The sequence below is a fragment of the Martes martes genome (assembly GCF_963455335.1).
Source record: "Martes martes genome assembly, chromosome: 3".
NCBI lineage: Eukaryota > Metazoa > Chordata > Mammalia > Carnivora > Mustelidae > Martes > Martes martes.
In genome coordinates this window covers 135,352,320-135,367,947 of record NC_137890.1, presented here as the reverse complement: position 1 = coordinate 135,367,947, position 15,628 = coordinate 135,352,320, and the positions used below count along the sequence as shown (strand labels likewise).

At 38.7% G+C, this 15,628-nt stretch overlaps 1 protein-coding gene and 1 long non-coding RNA gene across 11 annotated transcripts in view; one reads left to right on the top strand and one right to left on the bottom strand.

The window, feature by feature from the left end:
* Nucleotides 1-1,200, top strand: part of LOC308339736 — an 82,908-nt gene extending 81,708 nt beyond the window's left edge. For all 3 annotated transcript variants that reach the window (XR_013966555.1, XR_013966556.1, XR_013966557.1), the window contains exon 5: nt 755-1,200. This is a non-coding gene — a long non-coding RNA (uncharacterized lncRNA). The remainder of the gene's footprint in view (nt 1-754) is intronic.
* COBLL1 (cordon-bleu WH2 repeat protein like 1) overlaps nt 1-15,628 on the bottom strand; it is a 165,862-nt gene that overhangs the window by 20,824 nt on the left and 129,410 nt on the right. For all 8 annotated transcript variants that reach the window (XM_080798687.1, XM_080798688.1, XM_080798690.1 and 5 more), the window contains 2 exons: nt 1,317-1,470; nt 787-861 (listed from right to left, as the gene is read on the bottom strand). In XM_080798687.1, coding sequence (XP_080654813.1) covers nt 787-861; nt 1,317-1,470 — 229 coding nt within the window. The remainder of the gene's footprint in view (nt 1-786; nt 862-1,316; nt 1,471-15,628) is intronic.

Sequence of the window (15,628 nt, the reverse complement as noted above, 5' to 3'; positions counted from 1 at the left end):
TCAAATTCCTAAAAATCACCTAAGTATTTAAAGATTTAGGAGCATCTGGGTGCTCCTGAGGTGCTCCTGAGTTTCTCCTGTGCTTATGAATATTAATTATAAAAATTAGGGTTATATTGAGCAATTTTCATACCTATAAAATTATACCCATGCTAAAGTACTGACATAGTAATATTCTATTTTTGGTTAGACATTAGTCTTTCATATTCATTTATAGCTAACATTAAGTCTAAGAATTAAGAAATTTTACCATATTTATTCTTATAATAGCTACTATTAAAATATAGGGAAACAGTATTAAATTAATTTTTACTGGCATTTCATTTATTTAAAGAATCCAAAATGAGACCATATAATAGAAAATACTTCAAAATAACAAATTTTTACCACTGAATTAGGACACTATGTACATCAGATTCATACCTATGACAGTTGTGTAAACAATGGTACCTTACACACTGGTGTAAGTTTCTTCTGAACACACTAAGATACATTCCTAACTAACATGTGTCATTCCTCTTGGGAAGGACATTAATAAGTGGTAACCTGACTTTGCATAAGGAAAGTTCTTATGGTACCATCACAGAACTAAAATTATGAGTCCTGTCGGTTTCATACTCAACCCAGGGTGGAAATTTTTTCGTTTCAGAATATAAAATTTGGGAAAGAAGAATCAAAGCATCTGTATCTCCTTCACAGACAGAGCATTATAACTAGATTCATTCCTCAACAGCCTTGAAATGTCTTTTTCCAGGAACTACGTGATGTGGAGTAAAGGTGTCCTACCTGGGCTGGGCAGCCCCTCAGGAGAGTTTGCTTCCAAAACACCGTCCGAAGGAACTGCGCGTCCTGCCTGCAGGACTGGGAGACAGAAGCAGCATACCTTACAAACAAGTCACAGATGTAGCAATTCCTTAGTAGCTTAATTCATTTGTATGTAATTTGGGAAGAGATAGCCCCAACTTTGTTAAAAGCCATTTCACCATCCAGCTTTGAAGCAACTAAAATCGACTTAGCTCCCCCTTCCTACAAGGAGTCAATCCTGGAACGGGAGTGTCCTGAAGAGATTCACAATCACATGCTCAATTGGAGGATCAGGGAGCCATACGATTTTTTTTTTTATGTTGCATATTTTTAAAAGGTAGTTAAGTGAGAATAATCAGGAACTATCTAAATATTATTAAAATTAATTAAAAAGTCTTAGTGTAAGTATCATCTTTTAGTAAGAAGACCTGGTTTATAACCTCTATCACTTTACTATCTGTTTGAAATAAGACCTAATGCACACGTAATGTTAATGGGAAAAGTCACATTACCAGTAACGGGACTGTTGTCATCGCTTTGATGCAGGGGTACTTTGGAGGGTGGGGAAGGTGCTTTTCGCTTTGTCCTCTTCAAAGATGAACTGCCAGCAGATGTACTGCTGAGCTGCAAAGAGCCAGTCCTCACTATGCCTGCTCCACACGGGCTCTGGGAAACAAAACGACCAGACGCAATCTCTGTTTAGAAATTAATAGGAAACTCCGGGAAGATCTTGACCTTTACATCGACTGCTTCATATGCCGATATGCAACATAAGAGTCATTCATTCAAAACACATTTAGGGAGCATCTGCCGTGTGCCGGGAGCTGAGCTAGGAGATGGAAACACAGCAAAATAAAATAGGGTCCTTCTCAAAAACCTTAGGCTAGGATGGAAGAATGGCATACGAATAAACAATAATTATGTGGAGGACTCATAAGCAAAATAGTGAAAAACTAGCTTTCAGAGAAAAATATGGAGAAAATATGGATGTAGAGTAAGAGGCGAAAAGGGAAGAATGTCTGTACGTTAGAACAGCTGGCTCGATTAATCTTTCCTTTTTAGCACTAATGTATTAATGACAAACATCTCAAAAATTTATATGTCTACCCACGGCAAGGTCACTTGAGGTCACCGACTCTCTCCAGAGCCAGCGCTCACACGCCTGGCATGTGACTGTCCGTGGACCTGAAGACAGGCCTGCCTCAGCGCCACCTGCCGCCCCCTGGCGCACTGCCACGTCGTCTCACTCTTTCTCTTTACGACTGACCTGCTTCCAAGAGTTGTTCATAGTTTTTTGGTTTTTTTTGTCTCCAACTTCTCATCTCCCACATGAACACTTCCAACCAGATATTTCCCAACTTTTGATCCAGTAAAATTATTCCTATCAAAGTCATCAATGATCACCACAACTAAACTAGTAGTTAATTCTTAGAACTCATTTATTTGATCTGTCTGTAGCACTCGACAGAATAGGCCACCCTCTCACAAATCTCTTTTTCTTACTTCCAGATTACCACATTCCTACTATGCACAGATCTCAATGCTCCATCTTCTTTTAGGGTTCCTTCTCATCTCAGTCCTTGGGTACACTCTCTTCAGTAGCTATGTTCATTCAGTTGGTAATCTCCTTTATTCCCTTGGATTTATGTATTACTCACATGCCAATTAATTCCAAACTTGTACCTCCATCCTGGACCCTTATCTGATCTCCACTTCATATACCCAGACCTAATCGAGCAAGGAAAGACTTAAAGCCTGCCACCCAAACCCAGATTGATTCAGTCCCTGCAGCCAATTCTGATTAAAGCTAAGGGCCATCCCTCACCCCCTCCCCCCTCCAGAGTGGATGTGGACACAGATACTTAATTGCAGTTTGGACTTTTGAAACAATCAGAAGGACTCTTGGCAATAAAGGGCTGAGAAAGAAATGCACTATAACATACAGCTGGATGAGCAGTATTTAAATATCCTTTTGGGTAGAATATAAAGTTTTCTTCTTATTGATTAATGATATATCCCTGTGCTTGGAAACTTTCATTTGCTATCTTATAAAATTAACAAGTTGAGAAGTCATTAGGAAAAAGGCCAAAAATTCTTCTTAAACAATGCAACACTTCACTTTTCAAAATAATGATGTAACTATCAAAAGCTGTAGAATATGTCATTTTATTTCTCAGGTGAATTTACTCTATAAAGCCCTATCAAAGCCTATCAAGGCACAACTCCTTTCTCTCACAGACCTACTTTACCGGTAAGAACACAGTTAGTGATCAGTAAGTAACTGCTGAATGCACAAATTTGGGGCAGCATTTGATTTTCCTCCTACGTCCACGCTGAAAACTTGTTTCCCATACTTAGACTGATTGCTTTCATGAAGTTTAGGATGCAAACCTGTGTTCCTCTTTGAGCCAGATTCTCAATCACTGTCATTTATTGGTCTTTTCTATTACCTGATAAAAGCAGTCATGACTTGAATTAGTCACGAATTTTTCAAATGACCGTATCTTTTTGGGAGTTAGAGCTCTTAAATTTTGGTCATAATAAAACATACTGTATAGAAATTAGAAGGGTGGAATTTATATGGCAGACTCCAAAGTTTATATGAACCTATCCATAACTCAAAGACAAAATAAAAATAGACTCACATATTTCACTTATGTCCCCAGAGGTCTTAAAATAAGCAAACTTTTATTTTTGTACAGGATATTTATATTTCTATGGATAAAGAATTTAAAATTTGTCAAAATACACAGACTTTAGTTTTACTAAAACATTTTCAATAGCATTTATGAAGACAGCTGAGGGAAAAGCAGAGCAAAGACATGAACTTTTTGAGGGAGGACATCTTTTATAACTTTATCCTATAGAATTTAACTCCCTTGACCCTGTTGTGCAAGTATAACATGAAAACAAATGGACATACACCATAGAGCTGCAATGGAACCACAGAGACCAGGAAGGAAGACACTAAGACAGCATGACTGTCACTGAGTGGTACCCGAAAGGTGCGCGTGACCTGTCATAACTAGATTCCATGCTATAATTAATGGTTAAGACTTATTAAGTTTATGACAAAACTGTAAATTTAACAACTTATGTAGGATAGGCGAAGGGCAGAAGTTTTCAAGGAATACAAATGATCAGTTTAGATAAACAGCTAAGAAGGAAAGGTAAGGTAAATAAAAATCAAACTTGGGAGTTATTTTGTATTAAAATAAAACATCACTATTAAGACCAAAGTAGAGGAGACCCTGGACCATGAGAAAGGGATGTCCTAGGGCGCCTGGGTGGCTCAGTCGGTTAAGCCTCTGCCTTTGGCTCAGGTCGTGATCCCAGGGTCCTGGGATCAAACCCCGCATCAGGCTCCCTGTTCAGTGGGGAGCCTGCTTCTCCCCCTACTTTTTGTGCTCCCTCTCCTCTCTCTCCCTCTGTGTCAAATAAATAAAATCTTTAAAAAAAAAAAAAAAGGAGGGAGAGAGAAAAGGATGTTCTATATCTACTGCAAACAGTCTTTTCTTGAGTAAAAGCCCACAGGAAAAGAAGAAGCATTCGAGTTAGAAGATCTAGGTGTTCCTAAATAGACCATAACCGAGAAAAGTGGTGCGTACTGAGGAATGTGGGTGCAGTATATACAGCCAGCATACAAGAATAGAGAGCTCCTAACCCAAGAAGGACGACTTCTAGAAAGCAGATTCACTAAACCACCACAGCTGCTTAAGTAAACACATCATGAGTTCTCATACAAAATGCTATAGAAAGAAAAGCAAAAATGAACTATAGGGACTTCATCAAGATAAAAGGCTTCTGCACAGTAAAGGAAACAATCAACAAAACCAAAAGGTAACCTACAGAATGGGAGAAGGTATTTACAAATGACATATCTGATAAAGGGTTAGTATCCAAAATCTATGAAGAACTTATCAATCTCAACACCCAAAAAAACAAATAATGCAGTTAAGAAATGGGCAAAGGAACGCCTGGGTGGATCAGTTAAGTGTCTGCCTTTGGTTCGGGTCATGATCCCAGGGTTCTGGGACTGAGCCCCACATCAGTCTCTATGTTCAGTGGAGGAGCCTGCTTCTCCCTCTGCTCCTCTTCCTGATCATGCTTTCTCTCTATATATATATCTCTCTCTGACAAATAATTAAACCAAATCTTTGAAAAAAGAAATGGGAAGGAGATATGAATAGACATTTTTCCAAAGAAGGCATACAGATGGCCAACAGACACATGAAAAGATGCTCAGCATCACTCATCATCAGGGAAATGCAAATCAAAACTACAATGAGATGGGTCAGAATGGCTAAAGTCAACAACACGGGAAACTGATGTTGGCAAGGATGCAGAGAAAGGGGAACACTCTTACGCTGTTGGTGGGAATGCAAGCTGGTGCAGCACTCTGAAAAACAGTACGGACGGTCCTCAAAAAGTTACAAATAGAGCTATCCTACGACCCAGGAATTGCACTACTAGATATATACCCAAAGGATACAAAAATACCAAGTCAAAGGGGCACATGCACCCTGATGTCAACAGCATTATCAACAATAGCCAAATCATGTTAAAAGCCCAAGTGTCCATCAACTGACGGATGGATAAAGAAGATGTGGTGTATATATATATATAATGGAATTAAATTACTCAGCCATAAAAAAGAATGGAATTTTGCCATTTGCAATGATGTGGATGTGGATGGAGCCAGAAGGTATCATGTTAAGCAAAATAAGCCAGTCAGAGAAAGACAAATACCATATGATCTCACTCATATGTAGAATTAAAGAAAAAGAATAGATGAACACAGGGGAAAGAAAAAAGACAAGGAGGCAAAAAAGACTTTTTTAAAAAAAAAGATGTTATTTATTTGATAGAGCACAAGCAGGGGATAGGGTGGGTAGGGGCAGAGGGAGAGGGAGAAGCAGAGAGCCTGACACAGGGCTTGATCCCAAGACCCCAGGATCATGCCTGAGCCAACCCTGGGATCATGACCTGAGCTGAAGGCAGACACTTAACCGACTGAGCCAGCCGGGCACCCTGAGAGACTACAGAGAACAAACTGAGGGTTGCTGGAGGGAGGTGGGTGGAGGATGGGCTAAATGGGGGATGGAGATTAAGGAAGGCAGTTGCTGTGTTGAGCCCTGGGTGTTATATGTAGGTGGTGAATCACTAAATTCTACTCCTGAAACTAATATTACATTATATGTTAATTAGAATTTAAATAAAACTTGAAACATTAAAAACAAATGAAAGGCTAAAAAATTTAAAAAAAAAAAAAGAAAGATAAAAGGCAAGCAAGGCCATCAGTGTCTAACCAAGCTGCATGCTTAAGCCCTAGTTTTCCTGTGCCCTTCAGAAATGTGTGCCTAATAGTCTCCTAACTGCCCTACCCCTGCATTAGTCAGGCTCGAGCTACTGGGTATTTTTGAAGGTGAGTTTGTGTCTAACTGGGGAGAGGCTTCTAGAGGGTTTGCAAGTTGGAAGGCAGCCTAGTGTAATGCTTACGAAACAAATGAGCTTTGTTTGGGCTTTGTCAGGGCTTGAACCGGGGAGCATGGCCATCTAGTGTCTCTGCAGCGTTCAGCCTCCTCATCTATAAGGTGGGAAAAGTAAGAGCACCTACACCTCGGAAGGGGCTGGATGCTTATGAGAAATGGCATGTGTGAAGACTGAGCACAGTGCTTAGTATACAGAACCTGCTTCGTAAACATTAGCTAATGTTACATGTAGCTCATCTACTTTGAAGTACGTGAACGTGATCTGTAAATAAAATAAGCAAATGATAGTTCCTACATCAATTGAAAAGTATGGATAAAAGGAGGTACTTATTTGAAGACTATACTTTGTCCTCAGTGATGGTGGTGGTAAGAGTCCTGTTAGAGTCCATCTCCATAATAATCAACCTTAAGACCCCAACACAGTGCCCAGCGTTCAGGAACTGGCGTTTAGTCCACTGCAGAAGCCAGATTCATTGTGTGTAATTCACTGTGTGTAATTCACTGTGTGTAAAAACTCCTCCTTTGTTACCTCAGGCAGCTCCATCCTACCCAAGGGAATTTAATAAAAGCACAATACTTCACACTAATTTGCTAAATCTTGGGGATGGGTATATGAATGTGTGTAATACGTAAATTTGAATATTTCATAAATTTAATGTAAAGAATTAAAGTTGAAAAACTATTTAGAGTGGTTTTTAGCTTCCAGCACCAAAATACATTTCTTTTGGCCAAATTATGGCTGAAATTTTTAAAAAAAGAAGTTGATATTAAACTATATTTCAATCCAAAGGGTTTACAAAATAAGAACACAGAGAGGTTTCTACTTACTAGGGTAAAACACTTTGGTTAATGATTAGAGATGTTCAATTATTTACTTTAGTTAGTAGAGTCACTAAGTCTGCCTGCCATTAGCCATTAGCAAAAACTGCACCCCTAACAGGAACGCACATCACTGAATTTTACAGTCTGTGAAAAGGAAAATACTGCACAGAGAACACTAGCGAAAGTGGCAAGGTCAAGTTGAAAACCATGCCAGATACTTAATCCCTCAGAATTCACACCCAGATCAGGATTTACTGGTTCAAAATGGAACTAAATTTAGCTGAAGAAAATAGAATTGAATGGCATTCAGTAGATTTACTGAGTCCTAGCTCTGTACAAGTTATTAAATCACTTATTAATCACTGTTGAATTATACGATGTGGGTCACTGAAATCAATAGATTCTGTAGAAAAGAGTAAAGGAAAAACTACAAATAGAAAAATAAGAAAAAAACTTGAATCAAAGGACAGAAATACGGTAGCCCAACTTCAAGGACATTGTTAAATGTTTCTGTTAGATGCTTTGGGGTTTTATTTCTGTTTATGATTTCTACACGTGGGGAGGAATGGGTTAGAGGAGAAAACCTAGGCCACCCCTTGAAACTCTTAAAACTCACCTTTTTTCCTTAAGTGCCAGAATCACATTATCCTTCTCCAACCTGAATATTCTCTATAAATATTACAACATACTATTTAATTTACTATGAATTATATCCCTATGCATGACCTGTTACCTAACTAACTAAAGGTCAAGTTTGAACTCTTAACTTTTTTTTTTTTTTAAGATTTTATTTATTTATTTGAGAGAGAGAGAGAGAGAGTGCACAAGAGAGCACAAGCACAGGGGGCACCAGAGGGAGAGAGAGAAGCAGGGAACCTGAAGCAGGGCTGGACCCCAGGACCATGACTCGTGCCAATGGCAGACGCTTAACCAACTAAGCCACCCAGACACCCCAAGTCTGAATTCTTAATTCTTGATGGAAGAATTCTTCCTAAAATAAGTTTACAAGTTAGACAACAGGTCAGTTTTCTTAAACTTCAAAACATATAATTATAATAAAGTAAATGTAATAGAGAAGTATGAAGTATTATAATGAATTTACAAAATAAGCAAAGTTGTACCGGCAAGTTATTTTTAATCATAATGAATTCAGTTTTATTATTGATTTGCTCATAAAATTAGCAAAATCTCCTATAAGATACAAACAATACATACAATGATGAGGGAAAAAAAAAAAAATCCTTGTAAACTCCAACCAGTATAGGTTACCTCATAGAAGTTTTGGTGTCCAGCCTTTTATACATATCCTCTATACTTGGATATACACACACATGCATTTTTTTACTTAAATGAAAGCATATATGCCAGTTTCTCTCTTCATGAAGTCTTTAAAATAAAATGCTATTTTGGTGAGGCTAGGGCATGTTTGTATTGCTGCCCTGAATCTCCTTCCACACCCATCCCCTCCCTTAAATGGCACTTCCTCCTGACTCCTAAAAATCTAGAACTTCTATATCCTACTTTCATGTTCTCTCAGTAAACCTGTTTTAAGATCCTTCATTGACAGCACTGAAAGTCTTCGCCTGATTAGGTCAACGTAGATGAAGAAAACCCCTATCAGGGAACGGGTGTAAGAACTAGAGGTGATGTGTCCGGTCCCAGACTACTGTACATAGGGGAAAGAGAAACAGGGTAGTAGTATCACGGCCTGGAGCTCTTAAAGCCACACCATGGAAGCAGTCATCTATTCTGCCAGTTTTAAGGGTGTTCCTATCAACTTGCTGAAATAAATTCTATGACAGCAAGCAATGAGATTAGAGCTGGATTCACTTAGAGGTGTCTAAATACCACCACCACTTGTATCTTTTTTGGTTACTAAAATTATAATCCCTTCAGAGGATTCTGGGTGGCCAAGCTTGTTACTAGATTTCTCTCAAAAAGGTCTAGATTCAAATTCCTTATTAGTCGATGGTAACACCTGCATCCTCTAATTAACAAATTCATTAACTTGAGCATATCTTCCTCAAACTCTGTATCCTCTACCTCATTTTATTGATGCCCAAAGCACCAGTGTTAACTTTTGTGTTACAGTCAGAGGTTCAGGGAGAAAGATGTCAGTTAATCCATGTTGTTGTTGTTGTTTTTTAAAGATTTTATTTATTTATTTGACAGACAGAGATCACAAGCAGGCAGAGAGGCAGGCAGAGAGAGAGAGGAGGCAGCAGGCTCCCTGCTGAGCAGAGAGCCTGATGCAGGGCTTGATCCCAGGACCCTGAGATTATGACCTGAGCCAAAGGCACAGGCTTAACCCACTGAGCCACCCAGGCGCCCCAGTTAATCCATGTTTTATTTCATTATTGTACTTTAGAGCTTCAAAAATCCTCAGAGAAGTAATACCAGGACTGGGCATCAATATCTGATTAATACTGATCAAACCAAAGATCCATGTAACAAAGCACTTTTATCTGTTAAAGGCCAATTCTAAAAGACAACAAAAGATAAAATAATTTGGCCACACTAGAATTGGAAGAGACCTTTGGAAATTTAGTTACAAAATCTTATTGTACAGAGGGAAATCTAAGCCACAAAGAAGTTCAATGGCTTGTTCTTCAAGGTAGAAGACAAAGAAGGCAATGAGAAAAATTATGACAAGAGACCTATTGGTAGACTCAAGACTCTCTCTCAAGCCAGAGTAGGGCTTCTTCTACCATAATATACTTCCTTTCCAGCCCTTTTCCATGTAGATCAGAGACAGATAAACAAAAAACCCACAAATTTTTCAACCTGGGTTATATACTCTTGCAAGGTTTTTAAATTTCTCTCCCTAAGGCAACCTGTGCTTTCATTTCATCAACACTATAATACTTTGAGATATCATAAAACCAAGTCTTATTAGTGGTAATCCCTTACTAATGACATTTTTTTTAAATGTCCAAAGATAAGGGCCTAACTCAGTAATACATCTCAGATGAAAAAAGAGAAGATAAATCAGGAGAAATCAGAGCCCAGGATCAAGTTAAAAAAAGACAGACTATGGTGGTAATTAAGGTTCTCCATGGTCAGAACAAAAAAATGTCCAGGGGTAGGGTAGGAGAGTAGGGAACATCTATAGATTAACTGACTTATGGCCCCCACCAGAGTAAAGCAGCAACCAAGGGAACAAACTGTGATCAACTCAGTTAATCTTGGAAAGGGGGCCAAGGCTGTATGGCAGGTGTCACCCAAGTGACCCCATAGTTTTATCCCCATGGCTCCAGGAAAGAGGCCTGCTTTTCTCTGCCCTGGTCTCTGGAATATGCTGGTTACCAAAGAAAGGCATGTTCTCGCCCATGAGGTCCTAAATGTCATAGTGGTAGAAAGCCTAAGTAAGCTTCATTCTATAGGAACTTGTAGAGGAAGATTCCTAAAACTGATTATCTTAAATATTTTATTAATTTAGTATGTACTTCAGAAAGACACAACTTTTGTGTACTGGTAGATAAGGGAGAGAAATCCACACCAACTCCATTAATGACCTATTGTTCTTTGAGGTGTATTATTCTTTAAAGTCTAACAGCTTTATAATGAGCATAATTCCTTCATTTGGGTCGGAGGTAAAGCTGGCAGAAACCTAAAAAGTAATGGCTCAGAGGAATTTTCAAGAGCATTAAATGAGTAATGTGCTTAGTATCCGGTCTCAAATATTAGTAAGTGCTCCGTAAACATTGGTCATTAATTTTGTTCTTGTGATTAAGACTCTATGAAAATGTGATTAAAACTACCAAGACTAAATATATTTATATATATGGGAAAGCCTTAAAAGGGGAAAGCAGATAATATTCTGTTATGCTGCACTGATGCATTTCCCTACTGAATGAAACAAGTCATATTTTTGGAAATACAGACAGCTGTATCCCGTATATCAAACAAAAAATGCCATGGCAACCACTGTTCCTAGGCAATTGTAGAATTATGTGTGTGGTTTTCTTTCTATATGATAAATGTAAGTGGCGGGGAAAATCAAATGTTGTGTGATAACCTGGAGGAAAAAACCAAAAAGAGAGATTTCTTAAAGATTACAAATGCATGCTCTTTTTACAACAACCTTAATGACTCTGCATAAAACATCTAGGATTAAAACTCATTAAGTGAAACAAAGACCAAATATATTCTTGCACATTTTATAAACATATGACAATCTATCATCTTACCTGCTTATAAACCATGATAAATATTAAAAGGTAACACTGAGTAAAAAATGAATAATGTCAAATATTTCTTAAAAACAATTAAATCAGCTGTTAAAAAATGAACACACTCTAAGTATTAAATTTCATTTGCATAATACTGGACGGCAAAGTATTTCCATTTCTCGCCATTTGAGTGTTTGTCTGCACCAGAATGCAAAATGAGACCAAATAAAAAGTTCAAGACATGGCGGGCCTGGGTGGCTCAGGCCCTGGGTTAAAGCCTCTGCCTTCAGCTCAGGTCATGATCCCAGGATCCTGGGATTGAGCCCCACATCAGGCTCTCTGCTCCGCAGGGAGCCTGCTTCCTCCTCTCTCTCTGCCTGACTCTCTGCCTACTTGTGATCTCTGTCTGTCAAATAAATAAATAAATAATCTTAAAAAAAAAAAAAAAAAGTTCAAGATAATTCCTTATTGTGTTTCCAGCCAGAAGCCAATATCCTAAAGAAAATGGGGTTCCATTCTAGTAGCCCAGGAAAAGTCACTTTACTGCTGTATACACATATAACTCCAAAGAGCAAAACCATATCAAATGTGCAAAAATAAAGAATTCTCCAAAAGCTTCTGTAGATTCTGTGGGTCAAGATTATCCCCAACTCGTGTCCAACTCTTTCTCCTCTTCTTCAAATGTACAATCAGCCTTCATGAAAGGTTCATTTGTTGGGGCACCTGGGTGGCTCAGTGGGTTAAGACTCTGCCTTCGGCTCGGATTATGATCTCAGGGTCCTGGGATCGAGGCCTGCATCGGGCTCTCTGCTCAGCAGGGAGCCTGCTTCCCCCTCTCTCTCTGCCTGCCTCTCTGCCTACTTGTGATCTCTCTCTCTGTATCAAATAAATAAAATTAAAAAAAAAAAGAAAGGTTCATTTGTCAATAATCCTAGGACATCCTTTGGCCACAGATTTTATTAAATGTGTTCCTCGCGGAAACTTAGTCAGTGAATGTGGTACAGATACTGGATTTCTGAACTTAGTGTCAATCTCCGAATGCTAAGTGATTTTTGATTTAAGCCAATGTCATTGCATTTCTAACTTTTGTCATGTGGGAAACAAATGACAATCTACATAAATAACTATATACACATAATCTTATTGTAAATAACTGTATGCATTTATACAGTAATACAGTCAATATGGTTTAGGTACACAACAGTAGGAGCCAGCCATTACATATGTTGTTGCATAAATGGCATTTCAAATCTTTAGGCAGAATCATATTCACAAAAAGCTCAAAAAGATGGTAGGAAAACTGCCAGAAAATTTCTAACTGGATAGTTGTCTTCTGCAAATAAAGATTTCCATAGAGGAAAGCATATTCACCCTTATAAGGAACAGGATACAAGGCTTGAAACGTAAAAGAGTATAAGGAGCACAATACAAGGCTTAACATGTAAAAGAGTAGAAAAATGTTGAAATTTAGGGACATGAAAAAACAATACAGTAGCAGTGACAGTAAACTACATATTCTTCAAAATGTATTCCTTAGGCGGATCAAATAATTTTAGTTGCAAAACTGTCCCAAAAAACAGGTTAGGATAAATCAGTTTACTGACTGGTATCTTTATTGAATCCCCTTTAAAAACTGCACAATCAGTTGCCAGAATTAGCTCAGAAAATCAACAGCCTTTTATGTGAAGAGTTTCAGTTTAAGCTTCAAAATCACTATCCAATACTTTAATTTACCAGTATGGAGAAATGCCTTATGAAATGAGACAAATCACTAAATACTGATAGCCAAAAAGCATAAAATAGGTGTGGTGAACAAAATTTTTGCAAGCTACAGGTAGACTGACTTATCCGTAAGCCTGTGTAAGGCAAACAGAATATCAATGACTACTTAAGAGAATACTAACATGAAGGGAAAGCACAAAATGAAGAAAACTGCATTAATTAGAGATCACTTTGTCATACATTACTGTTATTTATCGAGCTCTATTTTCTGAAACTTCACACACAAGAGATAAGCATTTGCTATTTCTAATATAATGTAACTATTTCCAGTATTTTCTTTCTGCTTCATTAAAGGATGCTTTGGGGGAAAAAAAGTGTAAAATCAGACTGTTGTAGGTCTGTTAAACAGCGCACCCTTGTGGTTTATGCTGACTCCTGAACAATAAAAATCTCCAGGATAATATATCCAAAATTCTTCAGGGATTTGAAAATAATTTTTTTCCAGATACTTTTTTCCCCAGCCTGCTATTACTTTCGATCATCAGAAACAGTGCCTTTTTAAAGCTTCAAATTCAAAACCAAGTTGTTTAACATAAAATGTCTATAGTAATAATGACATTTTTAAATTTTAAACATAAAACAAGCAATAAAGGGGCTCCTGGGTGGCTCAGTCAACCAACACTTGACTTCGGCTTAGGTCATGATCTCCAGATCATGAGATCCAGCCTCACATCAGGCTCCAGGGTGGGTGTGGAGCCTGCTTAAGATCTCTCTCTCCCACTCCCTCTGTCCCCCGAGCCCCCCAGGCTTGCGTGCACACACTTGGGTGTGCTCTCTTTCTCTCTCTCTGTCTCTCTCTCTCTTAAAAAAAAAAAAAAAGATAAATATGTGAGGTGATGGATGTGTTAATTAACCAGATGGCAGGGATTCTTTCACAATATATATGTATTTCAAATCACCACAATGTACGCTTTAAGTATCTTACAGTTTTCTCTCAGTTATACCACAACAAAGCTGCAAAGGAAGAGAGGTATAACTGCCCCCCCCCCGCCGCCATTTTGATCGGTTTGTAGAGGGCCTTGAATGCATCAAACAGATCTGCCAGTTATCAAAGTTTCTGAATTGGGAAGACAAGTACTGGTCTTATCCTTACTCTGCACCCTGGATTTCTCTAAGGCATGACTTCAGCAGAAGGAAAGAAAGGGACCAAGAAAGATAAGGGAGACTGAAGGAAGGATCTGCTAACTGGATGCAAAAATAAAAAGAAAGCACAACCAAAGCGATCCTGAGCTTTTAAATCTGGGAGAACAAAAATAAGCCTGATTTTCAGTATGCCAATTTCCAGGTAGTGATGAGTGAATAAGCAACCACGACTTCAGTCTGGAGCTAGAATAAAATACTGGGACTGGAATTACAAAACTGACATCGGTTTCCCAGGGCTGTCGTAACAACTTAGCATGACCGAGTGGCTCAAAACAACAGAAATTTATTCTTTCAGAGTTCTGGAAGCCAGAAGTCTGAAATCAAGCTTTTGGCAAGGCCATAGCTCTCTGAAAATACGAGGGGAAAATCCTTCCTTGCCTCTTCCAGCTTCTGGTGGCTCCTCGAATCCCTTGGCTATGGCGGCATGACTGCACTCTCGGCCTGCATTATCACGTGACCTTCTCCTTTCTGTCGTTGTGCATGTGTCTCCCCACTTACAAGAGCACCAGTCTTCGGGTCTGGGCCCAGCCTAAAGTCCGCAGTGATCTCCCCTTTAGATCATTGACTTGAACATACCTTCTGGAGGGACACTATTCAAACCACTACAGTTGAAAACTCAACAAAGAATATGTCTTCTCTGAAAGAGTTCAGTGAGTATAGGCTAAGACCATGGACTCAGTACCTCCAGATTTAGGAAACAGGTAAAGAAAGTGGAGGCAAGGGAAAAAGAGAGAGAGAGAGAGAGAGCTGAAATATAAAAAGAGAATCAGGACCAAGGAAGAGAGAAAAACCAAGAAAAATCAAGACCAAGGGGGTGATTTTGCCCATCAGATATAGTGAGGAACTTAAGGAAATAAGTGCTGAGATGCCTAGGAGGGCATGAGTTCACATAGCATGCACACACCCCAAACCATGGCTTAATTGTTAAGAATTTTTATAATGAATAAATAAAAAAATGGCTTTTCAGCTTCTCTAGGGAGGAACAAGTTATTCTGGATCCTACTTAACCATACATCAAAGAACTACCCAGATGTCCAGATCAAAAGAAAAAATAATTAGAAAATTGTATAAAGATGTCCAGTTTGCCAAAGGCAACATATAAAAAAAAATAAGATTACTTAACATGGGAGCATCAACTGGTCATAGAGCAGAGGGTGAGAATCAAAAGAAATGGCTTTTGGTGAGGCCACTAGAAGCACAGGCTAGAGTTTTAAGAAGCAGACTCTTCCTCAGACAATGTAGGCCTCTTCATGTCTAAACACAGAGGAAGTTTACCAAAACTGAATGCATGAGGTCATCTGGAATAAAGATTTGTGACCAGGGGCTAAGATTTATTTCTACATAAAGAAAAGACATGGGGCGCCTGGGTGGCTCCGTGGGTTAAAGCCTCTGCCTTCGGCTCGGGTCATGATC